A 21,470-nucleotide genomic window follows, 5' to 3' on the forward strand; every position below is an offset into this window, starting at 1 on the left:
AGCTATATTGGACTGGGTAATACAGCCTTATTGGACTGGCAATACAGCCGTCAGCTATATTAAACTGGTGATATGGGCTTCAGCTATATTGGACTGGTGATATGGGCTTCAGCTATATTGGACTGGTGATACGGCCTTCAGCTATATTGGACCGGTAATACAGCCTTCTGTATTGGACTGGTAATACAGCCTTCAGCTATATTTGACTGGGGATACAGCCTTCAGCTATATTGGACTGGTGATATGGCCTTCAGCTATATTCGAATGGTAATACAACCTTCAGCTATATTGGACTGGGGATATGGCCTTCAGCTATATTTTTACTGGGATACAGCCTTCAGGTATATTGGATTGGAGATAGAGCCTTCTGCTATATTGGACTGGTGATACAGCCTTCAGCTATATTGGACTGGGGATAGAGCCTTCAGTTATATTGGACTGGGGATACAGCCTTCAGCTATACTGGACTGGGGATATGACCTTCAGCTATATTGGACTGGGGATTGAGCCTTCAGCTACACTGGACTGGGGATAGAGCCTTCAGCTATATTGGACTGGGGATACAACCTTCAGCTACACTGGACTGGGGATGTGGTCTTCAGCTGTATTGGACAACGTCAAATGGTTGGAATGAATTTCATATATTCTATACCCATGGTCTTTGTCTTTCATCATTACCATTTGTACATAATATCATTTCTTAAGTTTCTACTACTATTATTATACATATGCACACATACAGATCCTATGAATAACCTGTTCATTTACCTATGCTGTATATGAGTGACCAAGCCTCATAAATGGATAGAAACTTGGGTTAATTAGGATAGAAACTTGAATATTAGTTATGATTTCCAATAAATCATTTTCTATATGAATTGTTCTGTCAAACTTGTAACATTAACAATGTTTCCCAGTTTCTAGAATCATGGGCAACTCATGTGGTGCACCTCCTGACCTCTTTATTTCACTATTGCTTTGCATGAGCTTTACAAAGACATTAAACCTTTTGTCAGTTGTTATATTCCATGCCATTTCATCCAGTAATCAATACCAGTCATGCGAATTATCAGAATGACACAAATGCAGCAGATTATGGCAAATCAGTAGTGTTATCGATAGAATTACTGTATATCTATAGCAATCGACAGTATCTATAGAGTAGATGTGTTAGTGTTTCTGTTCATGTTTAAAAGTTGGTTTTTCAATAAAAGTCTGAGAGTGAGAAACCATGCTATAGATTACATCTTCCATAGAACTAGGCTCTTCTTCAAGACAATTATTGATTGCACCTTCTTCCAGAAACCATGCTATAGATGACATCTTCCATAGAACTAGGCTCTTCTTCAAGACAACTATTGATTGCACCTTCTTCCAGAAACCATGCTATAGATTACATCTTCCAAACAACCATGGGGGCCCCGAGTGGCCAAGTGGTTGAAAGCGCTCTCCGTTATGGATCACTGCCATCTCACCTCAGTGTGCGTGGGTTTGAGTCTCGGATTTGGCCAATGTGGATATGTGAGAAAGCTTGCCAGTAGCTTCTCGAGGTCTGTGGTTCTTTCCGGTGATTTCCCGGGTTCTTCCTCCACCATTAATACTGGCCGCCATGTATAGCCTATCGCGTGCTGAAAAATGGCGTTAAACCCTACAACAACAACAACTAAAGAACCATGGTTTACATTGCATCTTCTTCCAGACAACTAAGTTACATATCACAGCTACTTCCAGAAAACTGTTACATATTGCATCTTCTTCCAGACAGCTATCTTACGTATCACATCTTCGTACAGACAGCTATGTTACATATCACATCTTCCAGACAACTATGTTTCATATCACATCTTCTTCCAGACAACTGTTACAAATAACATCTTCCAGACTGCTATGCTACATATCACATCTTCTTCCAGACACCTAGGCTATACATAAAATCTTCTTCCAGACACCTAGGCTATACATAAAATCTTCTTCCAAACACCTATGCTGCACATCACATCTTCTTCCAGACAGCCATGCTATAGATTACATCTTCTTCCAGACAACTATGTTACATATCACATCTTCTTCCAGACACATATGCTACACATCACATCACATTCCAGACAAATATGTTGCATATCACACCTTCTTCTAGACAGCTATGTTATAGATCATATCTTCAGACAACTATGCTACATATCACATCTTCCAGACAGCTATGTTACATATCACATCTTCTTCCATACAGCTATGCTGCATATCAAATCTTCTTCCATACAATGATGTTACATATCACATCTTCTTCCATACAGCTATGTTACATATCACATCTTCTTCCATGCAGCTGTTACATATCACATCTTCTTCCAGGCAGCTATGTTACATATCATATCTTCTTCCATACAGCTATGCTACATATCAAATCTTCTTCCATACAATGATGTTACATATTACATCTTCTTCCATACAGCTATGTTACATATCACATCTTCTTCCAGGCAGCTATGTTACATATCACATCTTCTTCCAGGCAGCTATGTTACATATCACATCTTCTTCCATACAGCTATGCTACATATCAAATCTTCTTCCAGACAATAATGTGACATATCACATCTTCTTCCAGATATCTATGCTACACATCACATCTTCCAGACAACTATGCTACATATCACATCTTTTTCCAGACAGCTATGCAACACATCACATCTTCTTCCAGACAACTATGTTATATATCACATTATCTTTCAGACAGTTATGTTGCATATCTCATTTTCAGACAACAATGCTACATATCACATCTTCTTCCACACAACTATGTTACATAACACATCTTCCAAACAGCTATATTACATATCACATCTTCCAGGCAGTTATGTTACATATCACATCTTCTTCCAGATAACTATGTTACATCTCACATCTTCTTCCAGACACCTATGCGACACATCACATCTTCTTCCAGACAGCTATGCTACATATCACATCTTTTTCCAGACAGCTATGCGACACATCACATCTTCTTCCAGACAACTATGTTACATATCACATCTTGTTCCAGACATCTATGCTACATATCATATCTTTTTCAAGACAGCTATGTTACGTATCACATCTTCTTCCAGACAGCTATGTTACATATTATATCTTCAGACAACTATGCTATATACTTTCAGATAATTATGATATAGATTTATTCCAAACAGTTGTATGCTGTTATAAAAGTATTTCTATAAGCTGCATTGTTCCTTGCCAACATTTAAAATAAATAACACCATTCTGATAGCTGACATTTTTGGTCATGACTAGAGTCTAAATGGATCCTCCAAAATTGTTTTTAGGATGATAATTAGGGCTAGTTGTGTAGTTTTTCTATTTATATTTACCATGCATATTCAATTATAAGTCAAGTTAACTGCAAACTTTACAGACCCAGATCTATCATCAAATAATGTGCAGGCAAATCTGTTTGTATGCAATTTGTTAGTTGTAATCAGTAGGAAAAAACAACAGATCCTGATGTACTGGTGCATTGTACAATAGTAGATCAAAGTCTGTGTTGTTTGCAGTTTTATTGAACCTAAAGTACTATATATGGTAATATAAAATGTCCAATTTCTCAACATAATTCTTCGGGGGCCCCGAGTGGCTGAGTGGTCTAAAGCGCTTTCCATTAGAGATCACTGCCATCTCACCTCTGTCTGCACTGGTTCGAGTCTCGGATTCAGCCAATGTGGGTATGTGAGAAAGCTTGTTTGTAGGTTCTCGTGGGTCTGTGGTTCTTTCCAGGGTTTTCCCATGTTTTTCCTCCACCATTAATACTGGCCACCATGCATAGCCTGTCATGTGCTGAAAAATGGTGTTGAACACCACAACAACAACAAAAATCAACATAATTCTTGATTAAGTGCTAATACAGGTTTTAAAGAAAATCCTTTTCACATAGGTAGGTTGGTGCAGAACACCATTATTTTGTAATATATTTTTTCCCATTTTTAAGGATCTTTACATTGTATAATTATGTTCTTGAGATTAACACAGCCCAGTGTTAAGTGTGCAAAATTATGAAATTGTAATTTCTTTACAGTCTAAGAAGTCGGCATTTGGGGGCTCTAAAGCAGTAATAAGGCCAGCACTTTGCCAGTGGTTACTGAAATTTAAATGTCTTTTAGTTTCAAAGGTAAGTTGTTTTTGATTCCACACAAATTCACTATTCCTTAAATTTTTATTTGGTATTTAACCAGTGAATGTATAGTTTTAGAAACTATTCAACAATATTCCTTAAATTTACATTTATGTTTTTATTAGTTAATATAAAGTACATATATTTTTACCAATGGAGATATGAGAGGATTCAGGTTGGGAAAGGTGGTGGTTTATAAATGTCATTGAATAGATTGGATTGTATCAAATCTGCTCAGAATTTCAAACAGTACAGAACCTGATTTATCAGAATGATCAAGAGACAAACAGAATCTGTCTGAATGAATAGATTTGATTGTAACATATCTGCTCAGAATTACAGACAGTAAAAAACCTGATTTATCAGAATGATCAAGAGGCAAACAGAATCTGTCTGAATGAATAGATTGGATTGGATCAAATAATGATTTAATATTCAATGTATGATACCAGTTGAATACTAATGATTTAATATTCAGGGTATGATACCAGCTGAGTAATAATGATTTAATATTCAATGTGTGATACCAGATGAATAATAATGATTTAATATTCAGAGTATGATACCAATTGAATAATAATCATTTAATATTCAATGTATGATACAAGCTGAGTAATAATGATTTAATATTCAGGGTATGATACAAGTTGAATAATAATGATTTAATATTCAGTGTGTGATACCAGTTGAATAATAATGATTTAATATTCAGGGTATGATACCAGTTGAATAATAATGATTTAATATTCAGTGTGTGATACCAGTTGAATAATAATGATTTAATATTCAATGTATGATACCAGTTGAATAATAATGATTTAATATTCAATGTGTGATACCAGTTGAATAATAATGATTTAATATTCAATGTATGATAACATTTGAGTATTAATGATTTAATATTCAGTGTGTGATACCAGTTGAATAATAATGATTTAATATTCAATGTATGATAACAGCTGAATAATAATGATTTAATATTCAGTGTGTGATACCAGTTGAATAATAATGATTTAATATTCAATGTGTGATACCAGTTGAATAATAATGATTTAATATTCAATGTCTGATACAAGTTGAATAATAATGATTTAATATTCAATGTATGATACAAGTTGAATAATAATGATTTAATATTCAATGTATGATAACAGCTGAATAATAATGATTTAATATTCAATTTATGATACAAGTTGAATAATAATGATTTAATATTCAATGTATGATAACAGTTGAGAAATAATGATTTAATATTCAGTGTGTGATACAAGTTGAATAATAATGATTTAATATTCAATGTATGATAACAGCTGAATAATAATGATTTAATATTCAATTTATGATACAAGTTGAATAATAATGATTTAATATTCAATGTATGATAACAGCTGAATAATAATGATTTAATATTCAATTTATGATACAAGTTGAATAATAATGATTTAATATTCAATGTATGATAACATTTGAGTATTAATGATTTAATATTCAATGTATGATACCAGTTGAGTAATAATGATTTAATATTCAATGTATGATACAAGCTGAGTAATAATGATTTAATATTCAATGTATGATACAAGTTAAATAATAATGATTTAATATTCAATGTATGATACAAGTTGAATAATAATGATTTAATATTCAATGTATTATACAAGCTGAGTAATAATGATTTAATATTCAATGTATGATACAAGTTGAATAATAATGATTTAATATTCAATGTATGATAACAGTTGAGTAATAATGATTTAATATTCAATTTATGATACAAGTTGAACAATAATGATTTAATATTCAATGTATGATACAAGTTGAATAATGATGATTTAATATTCAATTTGTGATACCAGTTGAGTAATAATGATGTAATATTCAATGTATGATACAAGTTGAATAATAATGATTTAATATTCAGTGTATGATACAAGTTGAATAATGATGATTTAATATTCAATTTGTGTTACCAGTTGAATAATAATGATTTAATATTCAATGTATGATAACAGCTGAATAATAATGATTTAATATTCAATTTATGATACAAGTTGAATAATAATGATTTAATATTCAATTTATGATACAAGTTGAATAATAATGATTTAATATTCAATTTATGATACAAGTTGAATAATAATGATTTAATATTCAATGCATGATAACAGTTGAGTAATAATGATTTAATATTCAATTTATGATACAAGTTGAATAATAATGATTTAATATTCAGTGTATGATACAAGTTGAATAATGATGATTTAATATTCAATTTGTGATACCAGTTGAGTAATAATGATGTAATATTCAATGTATGATACAAGTTGAATAATAATGATTTAATATTCAGTGTATGATACAAGTTGAATAATGATGATTTAATATTCAATTTGTGTTACCAGTTGAATAATAATGATTTAATATTCAATGTATGATACAAGTTGAGTAATAATGATTTAATATTCAATTTATGATACAAGTTGAATAATAATGATTTAATATTCAATGTATGATAACAGTTGAGTAATAATGATTTAATATTCAGTGTGTGATAACATTTGAGTAATAATGATTTAATACTCAATGTATGATACCAGTTGAATAATAATGATTTAATATTCAATGTGTGATACCAGTTGAATAATAATGATTTAATATTCAATGTGTGATACCAGTTGAGTAATAATGATTTAATATTCAATGTGTAATACCAGTTGAGTAATAATGATTTAATATTCAATGTATGATACAAGTTAAATAATAATGATTTAATATTCAATGTATGATACAAGTTAAATAATAATGATTTAATATTCAATGTATGATACCAGTTGAATAATAATGATTTAATATTCAATGTATGATACAAGCTGAGTAATAATGATTTAATATTCAATGTATGATACAAGTTGAATAATAATGATTTAATATTCAATGTATGATAACAGTTGAGTAATAATGATTTAATATTCAATGTATGATACAAGCTGAGTAATAATGATTTAATATTCAATGTATGATACAAGTTGAATAATAATGATTTAATATTCAATGTATGATAACAGTTGAGTAATAATGATTTAATATTAAATTTATGATACAAGTTGAATAATAATGATTTAATATTCAATGTATGATAACAGTTGAGTAATAATGATTTAATATTCAGTGTGTGATAACATTTGAGTATTAATGATTTAATATTCAATGTGTGATACCAGTTGAGTAATTATGATTTAATACTCAATGTATGATACCAGTTGATTAATAATGATTTAATAGTCAATGTGTGATACCAGTTGAGTAATAATGATTTAATATTCAATGTATGATACAAGCTGAGTAATAATGATTTAATATTCAATGTATGATAACAGCTGAATAATAATGATTTAATATTCAATTTATGATACAAGTTGAATAATAATGATTTAATATTCAATGTATGATAACAGTTGAGTAATAATGATTTAATATTCAGTGTGTGATAACATTTGAGTAATAATGATTTAATACTCAATGTATGATACCAGTTGATTAATAATGATTTAATATTCAATGTGTGATACCAGTTGAATAATAATGATTTAATATTCAATGTCTGATACCAGTTGAGTAATAATGATTTAATATTCAATGTGTGATTCCAGTTGAGTAATAATGATTTAATATTCAATGTGTAATACCAGTTAAATAATAATGATTTAATATTCAATGTATGATAACAGTTGAATAATAATGATTTAATATTCAATGTATGATAACAGTTGAGTAATAATGATTTAATATTCAATGTGTGATAACATTTGAGTATTAATGATTTAATATTCAATGTGTGATACCAGTTGAGTGATAATGATTTAATACTCAATGTATGATACCAGTTGAGTAATAATGATTTAATATTCAATGTGTGATACCAGTTGAGTGATAATGATTTAATACTCAATGTATGATACCAGTTGAGTAATAATGATTTAATATTCAATGTATGATACAAGCTGAGTAATAATGATTTAATATTCAATGTATGATACAAGTTGAATAATGATGATTTAATATTCAATTTGTGATACCAGTTGAATAATAATGATTTAATATTCAATGTATGATACAAGTTGAATAATGATGATTTAATATTCAATTTGTGATACCAGTTGAGTAATTAATGATTTAATATTTAATGTGTGATACCAGTTGAGTAATAATGATTTAATATTCAATGTGTGATACCAGTTGAGTAATAATGATTTAATATTCAATGTGTGATACCAGTTGAGTAATAATGATTTAATATTCAATGTATGATAACAGTTGAATAATAATGATTTAATATTCAGGGTATGATACCAGTTGAATAATAATGATTTAATATTCAATGTATGATACCAGTTGAATAATAATGATTTAATATTCAATGTGTGATACCAGTTGAGTAATAATGATTTAATATTCAATGTGTGATACCAGTTGAATAATAATGATTTAATATTCAATGTGTGATACCAGTTGGGTAATAATGATTTAATATTCAATGTGTGATACCAGTTGAATAATAATGATTTAATATTCAATGTGTGATACCAGTTGAGTAATAATGATTTAATATTCAATGTATGATACCAATTGAATAATAATGATTTAATATTCAGAGTATGATACCAGTTGAATAATAATGATTTAATATTCAGGGTACGATACCAGTTGAATAATAATGATTTAATATTCAGGGTATGATACCAGTTGAATAATAATGATTTAATATTCAATGTGTGATACCAGTTGAATAATAATGATTTAATATTTAATGTGTGATACCAGTTGAGTAATAATGATTTAATATTCAATGTGTGATACCAGTTGAATAATAATGATTTAATATTCAATGTGTGATACCAGTTGAATAACGGGCCCCGAGAGGCAGAGTGGTCGAAAGCTCTCTCCATTATGGATCACTGCCATCTTACCTCTGTCTGCGTGGCTTCGAGTCTAGGATTCGGCCAATGTGGGTATGTGAGAAAGCTTGCCAGTAGCTTCTCGTGGGTCGGTGGTTCTTCCCGGGGTTTTCCAGGGTTCTTCCTCCACCATTAATACTGGCCGCCATGCATAGCCTATCATGTGCTGAAAAATGGCGTTATACCCCACAACAACAACAACAACCAGTTGAATAGTAATGATTAAATATTCAATTTATGATACAAGTTGAATAATAATGATTTAATATTCAATGTATGATAACAGTTGAGTAATAATGATTGAATATTCAATGGGTGATACAAGCCAAATCTGGACATTATTCAGAGGGTTTTATCAATTTAATATGAAATCAATACCCATTTGAGATTCTCTTTATCGTATTGTTTTGATATTAATGGAAATAGTTTAGAGAAAAGAAGAAATAATTTCATTAAATCCAACTCATATGCTGCACCTTTTATTTGTTATACAAAAAAAAATAGACTCAGATTCAAAGACTATAGCTCATCATCATCATCAATCTCTTGACCTAGTGTGGTCGTCGAGGCACTGTGCAGCTGAACATCTGATCATGTCCCTCCACATGTCTTGATCATGTGCCAATGCCTGTGTCTCCACAAAACTTTTCCTGGTCCATTCTGTGATGTTGTCAGTCCACTTCTTTCTGTTTACCTCTCCTTCTGCCACCCTGGACGCTGCCGTGCAGGACTGTTTTGGATAGACTGTTGGCTCTAGTGACATGGCCATACCATTTCAGCTTTCTCTTTTTGATGGTGGTGAGGATGTCCTCATATTGGCCTACTTTGCACCTAATGGTGTTACGCACTTCTTCATTTGTGATGTGGTCCTTGTAAGAGATGCCAAGGATGGTTCTGTAGCATCTCATTTCAGGTGACTGGATTCTTCATTATAATTCTGCTGTCAGGGTCCAAACCTCACATGAATACAAAAGATTGAGATGACTAGAGCTCACAATTGTCTGATTTTAGTTTTCAGACATTGTCTTGTCTCTCCAGATGGGTCTTAGCTTTGACGTAGCTGCCATTGTTTGTGCTGCTCTTGACAAAATTTCTGCTCTTGATCCCTCTTTGGTGATTATGGAACCAAGATATTTGAACTGGCTCACTGTTTCCAGTTCATGTCCTCTGATTTTAATCTTGGCTGAGATTTGTTTGCCACTATTTGTCATCAGCTTTGTCTTCTCAGCGCTTAACTCCATGTCGAATCTGGAAGATGTTTCATCCAGGTTCTTCACTAAGGTGACAAGCTCGTCTTCGCTGCCTGCCAGCCCATCAATGCCATCTGCAAAGCGGCGGTTGGTGATGTTGCACCTTCCAATGTGACTGTCCCACAGTGGTTTTCCAGGGCTTCGCTCATGATGCACTCTAAGTAGATGTTGAAAAGCCTGGGTGACAGGAGACAGCATTGACACACTCCCACTGTTGTCTGGAACCAGTCCCCCATAGAACCTTGGGCAATTACTGCCCTGGTAGCCTTGGCATACAGCTGCTCAATGGTATTGGTTAACTTTTGACCCATGTTATACTTTTTCATTGTGGCCCACAATGTCTCATGGCACACTCTGTCAAAGGCCTTTATGAAATCTATGAACACATGATAGATGTCTTGTTGTTGTTGCGAGTACTTTTCACACAGAACTCTGAGATTGAATATTTGTTCTGTTGTGCTTCTTCCACTCCGGAACCCGGCCTGTTCTTCAGCGATTATTTCTTCTACTTGCGGTTTCAGTCTGTTCAAGATGATCTTCAGCATTACCTTTCTAGCAACATTACCTTTCTAGCATGGCTGATCAAACGGATAGTTCTGTAATTTTTGCACAGCTGGAGACTGCCTTTTTTGGGGAGTGTTATAATCAGTGACTGGGTCCATTGTGTTGGCCATTCACCTGTCTGCCAGATCTTGTTGCAGATTTTTATTAGTAGCTCTTTCACTGATTCCCCCCCCCCCCATTCTTGATAAGTTCAGCTGTTCCCATTCTTCGGTGCTTTTATTGCTGACTCCACCTCTTCTTTGAAAATGGGGAAATCATCATCATTTGAGGAGTTTGGAACTTCAAGCTCCTCTGGGTCTCCTGTGGAATGATGGCTGTAGAGTTCTTTGCAATACTCAGTCCATCTTTCTGCAATGTCACTTGCTTCTGTGAGGAATTTTCCATTTTTGTCTTGAATGGTACTGACTCTTGGTTGTTTCTCTCTGGTGAGGTCTTTCACAATCTGAAATGCCTTTTTGCTGTTTTTCTTTATCAGACTGCTCTCTATTTCCGTGCACTTTTGTCCAATCCAATCTTCTTTTGCTTTCTTAAAGTTTTTTCTGATATTCTTGTTTATTTCTCTGTACTCCATTGCCCCTGTTATGTGTCTTGTGTTTTGAGTTCTCTTCAGGTATCACACAACTTCAGAATCTCTTCTGTAACCCAGGGTTTTTTCTGATGGAAGTCACTGATGTTATTGGCAGCTGCTGTCATGACTGTGTTGAAGGTGTCTGTCATCCCTTTGACATTACCATCCATCACAAGGAGTGGAGCAAATTTTCCTCCAATTGTGGCTTGGAATTACTTGCAGATGTTAGGGTCCTTCAGTTGTTCAAGGTTGAATTTGAGCCTGATGTTCTTTGGCTTCTTAATTTTCTTCAGCCTCACTCAGAAGTTCATAATAACGAGGTCGTGATCACTCCCAACATCAGCACCTGTGAGTGCTGATTCACCCAGGTTCTATAGCTATTAACATTTAAAAGTAGATTTTTGTACACATTATAAATAAATGAGCTACTATCCTGATGAATAAATAGAAAATTTAAAACAGACAACATCCTTTTTCAACATAGTCATATAGATGTCCCATAGTTTGATTTCGTGTTAGGGTATATGATTAATGTTCACAACTAAAGTGTGGCAGTTTTGCTACTAAATAGTCCAGTTGTGGGTTATTCATGTGAAGGGATGCTTACTGGATGCAGAAATTATTCCAGATTTACTGTAATATATTTCTGACTAGATATTTGCATGATTTGATTTGGAACAGTAGACTACAGTAGACATAGACAAGTTTTATTTAGAGTTGGAATTGCACCACATAATAAAAAAACATTAGCATATTGGATCTATTTTACCACATAGAAATGCTGTTTTTGGATAAATCTCTGCCAGTTGGAAGACTGGTTTATGTCCACATTCTTCTGTGAACAGAGGTGAATTTATTTACTGTTATAAGTTAACATTTAAACAATGTTTGTATATAGGGTGGATTTTATATTACAGGTATAATGCTCCCCTCCCCCCATGTCTACTGTCAGTTGAAAATAGCCATTGTTTTGTTTGTTATAAATGTTCCTGTTTTATGGCTATACTTAATTATTCAATGCAAGATATGTTTGCTATATAAGGCGTAAATGAGACCCTGTGATGGAAATTGGCCATATTTAGACTCCTGTGACAATTTGTTTCCCCAATTCCCATTGGGCAGTTGATTAAAAAATGGCCACCAGAATGTTGATAGTAATAGTAAAACCAGAGTTCCAGGAAAGTTTCATGATCACACAGCCATTTACACAGCCAGTCAGTAAAAAGAATACTGCACAAGACTTTTACAGGCTTAATATGTGGCACAAATGTATCACATAAAGTGATATGTTAACATGTTGTCATATCAGAAATATTAAACTATACACTTTATCTAAAGTGCGCTGAGTATGTGATAAACAAGGTTCTATTTTTTATTGTTTGTTAATATACTTATGTTTCTCAAGTTTTGTAATATTAACTTATTACATGTTCAGTCTTGATTATTACTGGCATTTTGGTCACTAAATGGATGATGTTTTAACCAGTTTCCATCTTGATTCTTGCTGATCTTTTGGCCATGAAATGGATAATGTTTTCACCATTTTTCATCATGATTCTTGCTGGTATTTTAAACTCTAAATGGATGGCAATTTCACATTTCCATCTTGATTTTTGCTGGTATTCAGTCACTAAATGGATGCTAATTTCATGTTTCCATCTTGATTTTTGCTGGTATTTGATCACTAAATGGATGATAGTTTCATCTGTTTCCTTTTCAAATACATTATTCAGCCATGAGATATTAGTAACTAGTTGTTCCTTGAAGCATGCTATTTCTTTGGGCTTTGTAAATACTGAATTCACTCACTTGTGCTTTTTTATCATTTGAGTTACTTGAAGTTGTCTTACCTCATGAAAGTATATGTGAGTTATTTTGCTGTCTTTTTCTTGTTCTATCTTCATTGCTGATTAATATTTTCACATTTCAGTTGTCTGACAATGTCATATGATAATTGTATTGTTGCCATCTGACTTGCTTGCCACATGGTCCATGTTAAACTTTGTCAAATGAAAATTTTATTGTTGTCATTTTGCTTGCCCCATGGGTCCATAGTACTTTCACTTCAACCCAGTACTGGACCATTCATTGCATTTGTTCTTTTATTACATGCTAAGTCATTTATGTAATTTACCTAGAGATTTTTGGTTCACCTGGACATAAGGACAGTTATAGCTCTATGTCATTTGTCATGCTTTGTGCATCATGAGTTGTCTGTCATGCTTTGTGCATCAAGTCTTCTCTCATGCTTTGTGCACCTTGAGTCATCTGTCATGCTTTGTGCATCATGAGTCATCTTTCATGCTTGGTGCATCATGAGTCATCTATCATGCTTTGTGCATTGTGAATCATGTCATACTTTGTGCATCATGAGTCATCTGTCATACTTTGTGCATCATGAGTCTTCTGTCATGCCATGTGCATCATGAGTCATCTGTACTACTTTGTTTATCATTGGTCATCTGTCATACATTGTGCATCATGAGTCATCTGTCATACTTTGTGAATCATGAGTTATCTGTAATACGTTGTTTATCATTGGTCATCTGTCATACTTTGTGCATCATGAGTCATCTGTCATACATTGTGCATCATGAGTCATCTGTCATACTTCGTGCATCATGAGTCATCTGTCATACTTTGTGAATCATGAGTCATCTGTAATACTTTGTTTATCATTGGTCATCTGTCATACATTGTGCATCATGAGTCATCTGCCATACTTTGTGCATCATTAGTCATCTGTCATAATTTGTGAATCATGAGTCATCTGTAATACTTTGTTTATCATTGGTCATCTGTCATACTTTGTGCATCATGAGTCATCTGTCATACTTCGTGCATCATGAGTCATCTGTCATGTATCTTTCAACAGTTCCTTTATTATCTTCTTCTTACCTGTCCAATGTCAGAAAATTTGGCACAGATTATCCTGTTAAGAATTTGTATAAAAGTGATGCTGATCTGCCAGATGTGTCACAGTTTGTCAATAAAGGTAATTAAAATCCTTTACACGGCTTCTATCAGATTGGACATAAAACATCCTGGAATGAAAATCTTTTAAATTTGTGCAAATAATGTTCATCTGCCTTCAACTGTAACCACCATTGCAACAAATAAGTGAGCCACTGTCTCAAAAAACATTGGTAAACTTTTAATTGAATACATTTCCAAAAACCCATTAAATAGAATTTGACTAAACTTGAAAGTATCATGGCATGACCGCCTTTCATATTTATAAAATTATATAATACTAATCAGCCTTCAAATATGGCAGTTGTTGCTAGGATATAAACACCTTTTAATGACTTAATTTGATGAAATTTTACAAAAAGTTAGAGAAACTTGAAACAATTTTTTGAAAACCTGTGAACTAAATTTGAATTTTTTTAAAGAAAGCATCCTGACATAGAGAACGCATGATAACCAGCTATCGAATAAGGTCACAAGTACAAAAATTATAAAAGTTTTAAACAATTTCTCAAAACTGAAAATGAAGTTTACCAAAAACTTAGATATAATTTCACCTAGTTTGAGGTCCAAAATTCAGTTTCTAAATAGAACTGATCAGTTTTGAAAACTACTGAAGTTTTGATGTATAGCTCAACAATTTCAAATGTTATGGCCATGATAGTTATGATAGTTATTCTGTAGCTTACATAGGAGATGCACATGTGGTACACATCTGTACTGCTAAATGACACAACCATCCTCAGATGATAGTTGCTGTCTCCAGATACCTACTTTATGGTCTGATAACAGGATACCAACGTGGCAATAGTCATGCCAGCAGCGACCCAACACATAATATAGGGAAAGAACATTTTAGTTTTGATCCAACTTATCTTCCCAGAAACCTTCTTTTAGTAAAAATGCTATGCCTATGTTACCATTTTTCAACTACCCTTGGAAGAAGTCTTTCACCCATCAATATGAAGTTGGAGAAACTCTGCCCATGGCTCACTAGAATATATACTATCCTCATAGAAGCAGCAGTCCAGTTCCTTCATAGGCACACACACACACACAAGTTCATACTTGATGCCTTTCCAAGGTTGTAGGACACACAGTACTAATTATACAGACAAACTGTGAACCAGTCTAGAAATGGGTGAACAAATAAGAGTATATATGGGTTTGGTGGTCCATAATTGGTTAATAATGAAAATTTTAAAAAATTTTAGTAATAAAAAAAAATCTGTTGAGAGCTTATCCTATCTGTAATTTTAAAAAAATACAGACAAAATTATATTGATGCAATTTTAGTATTTTTACAGGCTTGACTTAGGAGTACTCAGTAATTAAGTAGCACTTGATTCATTTGGTGCAGAATCAATAACATGTGTTTCATGCACATGTAGATTTTAAAAAATGCCATGGGTCATATGGTGTTTTCCACACAGAAGCTTGCACCAAGGATAGTTGTGGATGGAGAAATATGTCTGATCATCAGCACCCTGAAATTTAAAGTTATTGAATTTTGAATATGATGGTGTTTCCATATGTTTACTATGGGAGTTGAATTAGTACCGTGACTCCTACAGCTCCCTGAGCCAACAATTTTGAGCTTCCATTTTCAGCATGTGTATTTATTGGCCATATCTTTGCTGATAGAGTGTCCGATGCATAATGCAATGTTTGAAGTGCCATTTAAAGCAAGCAACATAGGTATCTCAAGGTCCTTCCCCATCGCTCTTTAGAGGGAGACCTTAAAGGCCTAATGCACACTATAAGCACTTCTTTGCAGCAGAAGTTTCCCAGGATTACAAAGCAATCTAAAGTGCTTGCCCTTACTGATGACTGCCACCTTACCTCTATCCATGTTGACATGAGTCTTGGGCTCAGTCTGTGTGGGTATGTGAGAAAGCTTGCACTGGCAAGTTTCCCATGAGTTGGTGGTTCTTTGCTGGTATTTTCTGGGTTCTTTCTCTACCAGTTATAGCCTATCATTTGCAGAAAAATGGAATTAAGCCCACAACAGCAGCAACTTTTTGCAGAAAACATTATTTCACTCTTGTTTCATCTTAGATTCCTTGTCATTACATTAAATACCAGCTCTTTATTCATCTGGGCATGATATCGAAAACCCACTTTGGTTTTATGGTTTGTCTTCCCTTAATATTTATGTGGAAATCATTTTGTTGATGCCCCTCCTCCACTTTTAGAGTCATTTCTTAACAATAGAACATTTTCACCTCCTTGACCTACTCAATGCATCTACAATACTCTTTCACTATATGCCATCAGTTTACCATACCCCACCATAAATCTTGTCCAACCACCACTGGTGGTCAGAATGTTGCCTACCAGCCCCAGTGATCTAAGATCCAAACTCATGTATAGATGATGCCATTTTCCTGAATTATAATGTCTTTTTTTCCCCTAAAGAATCCTTTCCCCACACTCCATCAGTTCACAATACTTTGCAGAAGTGAGGGAATCTTAAGTGTCAGCTAATCCTGATAGCTAACCTTGAGAGAGAAACAGCATGGATCACCTACCTCCTGTATCTAACATTGGATTACATACCTCCTGTATCTAACTTTGGATCATCTACCTCCTGTATCTAACATTGGATCATCTACCTCATGTATCTAACATTGGAGACTGTTCTGCTTTGCTGATGCATAAATTGTAAATGTGAATTTCCATCTGAACTCTGGTATTAAATCAGCACATTGGTCTCATATCAAACAAACTCTGCAGAAAAGAGTTGGATGACTAGCAAAACATCTCACCTCTGGTGCAGGCAGTCAACATTCCTTCTTAAAACCTTAGTACTACAAAAAGCTAACCCCATCCTATACTCTTTGAGGAGGAGGTATCCCCAATTCTGATAAAGGTGGACTGTTCCATGATCTCAGATACATTTTGCCTTCAAGAAAGGCAGTCACCACCAGCATAACTGCTTCCTAACTAACATCATCCCAGCCATGGGATAAAGGTCAGACGTGGCATTGTTTCCTACCTTTAATATTCTCTGCATATTTTTTTAATGTTTTCTAATTTCATGGTGTTTATTTTTGTAATCATATCATTATAAGGTTTTTATCTTATAGGTGTTGTCTAATGTTGTAAAGCGCTTAGAGCTTCTAAAGACTAGGCGCTATACAAAGTCCTCATTATTATTATTATTATTGTTGTCAGCTCAGCCTGACTTGGTGGGACATAGTAGTCATTAGTACTTGACTGTAAAGGACTCAGTATAGAAATTGATCATTTTATGCAACAGTTTGTATTCATAATATCTATAATTTTCATTTTCTCTTTCAGTTCACCTTGTATTTTTATGATGTCCTTGCCAAGCAGACTGTACCAAATGAAATGAAGGCTTTAACAGCCAAATCAGCAGAGGACTTTGTGACCAGGTGCTTTACGCAATTAACAATGTTTTATGTACAACTGATTATTATTACATCATTGAAAATATCTTCAGAAAAACTAAATCTCAAAAGACATGTAACATTAATTACGAATTCGAACAAGATGACTAGAGATCTTTTTCTTAATGTCTTTTTCCTTATTCAGCCAAAATTGACCACAATCCTTATTCAGCCAACATTAACCACAGTCCTCCTCACAAATTGTACTGATAAGTATGTGTCTAAACCTCTGTCCAATTTTATTACTGTAACAAGTAACCAGCTTGCTGTGATGTTGCATTCTCTGAATATATTCTCTGTAGGTAACATGAGACATGACCTGCAAATTTAAAATACATATCTATATGCTTCTCCATTTGTTCTCATATACTACCCCAAATCATGTGGAGTAAGGGCATATTCAGGGACCAATTTAACTGCAAAATATGTAAATTTGTCTTTTCAAGTCAAGTAAGCATATCTCTAGTAATTGGGTGGAAATATTAAAAGTTGCCAAGTTAAGATGCCAGGGCTACTTCCCAAGGATGGGCCCCAGATTTGTTCAATGTCAATCGATGCATATATTTGTCTTTTCATGCTCAGTTGTATAGATGTGGTTATATATTGGTTCTGGCAAAACTTTTAAACTTTTTACCATGGGGATTATGTCCTGGGGAGGTGGAGCATTAGGATACAGCCTGGGACCAGAGTCAGTTTAAATGCTTATTTTCATCCCTAAAATGTTTGGTTTTAGAGTGGTAATCTTAAAAGTAAATTTCAATGTCATGAGCTAGGGGCTGAGGCCATGTGTACAGGAATAGGTTCTATGTCACCAGCTAGTGGCTGAAGCCCTGTGTACAGGAATAGGTTCTATGTCATGAGCTAGGGGCTGAGGCCCTGTGTAAAGGAATAGGTTCTATGTCACAAGCTAAGGGCTGAGGCCCTGTGTACAGGAATAGGTTCTGTGTCATGAGTTAGGGGTTGAAGCCCTATGTACAGGAATAGATTCTGTGTCATGAGCTAGGGGCTGAGGCCCTGTGTATAGGTTCTGGAACTAAAGAGAGTTGAATATCTGAATTGAGTGTTTTCCACACCCATTAAGTGTATACAGATGTATGAAGGGGATCTAAACAGTTTTGAATTTTTGAGTTTATGACCAAGGAGTCACAACTTTTGTGATGGAGTGGGTGAGTGGAAGAAAAAACACACACTCTCATATATATATATATATATATATATATATATGCAGTGTGACCCTGCTATAGCAAGCTCAGTTATAACATGAATTTGAATATAACACGGTCGTGGCTCCCAAAATTTCATATACATGTATTTTTCTTGTACACAAGAAATAATCTTTCTTAAAAGTAAAAAAAAAATTGTGAAAAGTTTGTTATAATTTTGAGGAAGAGATTGCTTATGATCAATACAAGACAACCGTGGTATGGCTTCTGAATTTTTTTATGTATTTGTCATGTACACGAAAAAATAGTTTTTCTTCTTAAAAATACGAAAAATAACCTGTAAAAAGTTTATTCTCTGATCACGTAGGATGTCACTAATGTTGTAAACTTGGATTTTTTCCCTATTTGGCAGCAAAAATACCATCTGACAATTTTTTTATTGGTGACATTGGTGGCTGTTTGAATTTGTATATACAACCATTCGTTTGGAGTGGAGAAATTTGAAGACTCCATGAAAGCAAGCCACAAACTTGATATAAAATGCACTGAAATTTATCTGTTGTTACATAAACAAATTCTTTGTCCATATTGACAAACTATCTAAACAGTGCATTGTGATATCATTATCCACTTATCTTGACATCTATTATGAATACTATATGTTGTGAGATATCTGCTTTTTTGTTGTTGACATTTCTCATAACGGAGATCAACGGACGAGGCATTATCACATAATCTATCTTTTGTCAGATATTCGGCCACTTGCTAGTAATTAATATATTTACATAAACTGACGTTTGTATGTGGATGGTAAGTAAAATTCCTCTTCTTTTCACTCAGAATTAAATCATTCGGAACACTCACATTTCTGTTAGAATCCCTGTCATCAGACCAGAACACCTGCGTCTCTTTCTTCCATGTGACCCATTGTTAAATTTCTGACGCATGCATGGAAGACAGCATCACTCCGCTACCACAAATGTAAAAAAAGACACCAGAAAAACCAAAAAAAAAGAAAACCATCCTACTTGTTGGTCTGTTCAATAGGCAGGGAAGAACAGTAACTAAAATAGACCAGATGACGGCCAATTCCTTTTTAAAAATGTTTCCAGATAAAATAGTTTGCTGAAATTTCAAACGAAACATTACTTTTGAAGCACAGATTGTTATGAAAATGTACTTAGCAAATGGAAACAAAAATCAGTCTCAATCATGCAATATAATTATTTGATGTTGCCACCACAATAAGAAATAGGCATTTCTTTGGTTCTCCAAAGCTGTCCTTTAGCAGTGACTTCAATAACGCATGCACCCTTCACGTACTCTATTCATGATGTACATTAGACATGTATATATAAACAGTATACATGTATGTGTACCAATGCGTGGTTCTCTAAATAAAATAAAATAAAATATATGCCTTCTGTTTCCACTACAGGTGTATTTCTCATTTAATATGCATTGAGTTAAGATGGTAACTGTGCCAATGAAGCATGTATTTTACCACCCACATTTATTACCTAACCTCACAACATTTTTTAGGGGTACATGCATCATTTTCTTCAGCTAACTGACCTGGTTGCTTATAACACGGTTTGGTCTATAACACAGTCGGGCCCAAATACCATGTTATAGCGGGGTCACACTCTATATAAGATAAGATAAGAATTCTTTATTTCAGACTACAAAGTCCATACCTCTAATTTAAAATATAATATTAAAGTAAAAACATTGTAAACATAAAAGAACATATATATCATACATACAAGTATACATATACATCTACAACATTTAATTGTGCCATGCATTGTTAAGAATGAAATGAAATGACACATTTAAAGAGTAGTTTGTTCCACTACAGGTATATTTCTCATTTAATATGCATTGATTTAAGATGGTAACTGTGCGGATGAAGCATGCATTTTACCGCCCGCATATATATATATATATATATATATATATATATATAATCTTTAAATGATATTAATGTAGGCTTATATATCCATTTCAGGATCATCTCATTCCAGAAGAAGACAGATGCTTCAAATATTTCCCTGGTTTTGAGTACACATGGGATAGAGGAGGGTTATACCAAGCCAGGCTATCTTCGCCCAGGCCGACAACCAAATAGTCCCACTGGCCTTGACAGTTACCCAGCCATTTTCTCATATCCAGGGGTATAATTCATTTTTCTTTGTTCCTTATTGCTTAGGTTTAATATTTTAGTTGACCCTTTATACCCATGTCGCTGTCTTATATCAGTGTTTTTTTGTTGTTGTAAATAATATCTGATGAAGTCTGTCCAACATTACATATTAAGCGATGCAAGATATGCTATAATATGCTATAATGTGATATTATATGATATAATGTGATATAATATGCTATAATGTGCTCTAATATGCTATAATATGCTATAATA

The 21,470-nt window shown here is 33.5% G+C and overlaps 1 protein-coding gene across 1 annotated transcript in view; it reads left to right on the forward strand.

Moving 5' to 3' along the window:
- The window catches only part of LOC149783274 (KICSTOR subunit 2-like), a 55,119-nt gene that overhangs the window by 14,714 nt on the left and 18,935 nt on the right, over positions 1 to 21,470 (forward strand). Inside the window, exons 3-5 of the mRNA XM_089933088.1 lie at positions 4,070 to 4,162; positions 17,776 to 17,870; positions 21,060 to 21,225. Of these exons, the coding sequence (XP_089789214.1) occupies positions 4,070 to 4,162; positions 17,776 to 17,870; positions 21,060 to 21,225 (354 nt within the window). The remainder of the gene's footprint in view (positions 1 to 4,069; positions 4,163 to 17,775; positions 17,871 to 21,059; positions 21,226 to 21,470) is intronic.

Source organism: Sinohyriopsis cumingii, chromosome 14 (assembly GCF_028554795.1).
Source record: "Sinohyriopsis cumingii isolate HCF-2022 chromosome 14, ASM2855479v2, whole genome shotgun sequence".
Taxonomy (NCBI): Eukaryota; Metazoa; Mollusca; class Bivalvia; order Unionida; family Unionidae; genus Sinohyriopsis; species Sinohyriopsis cumingii.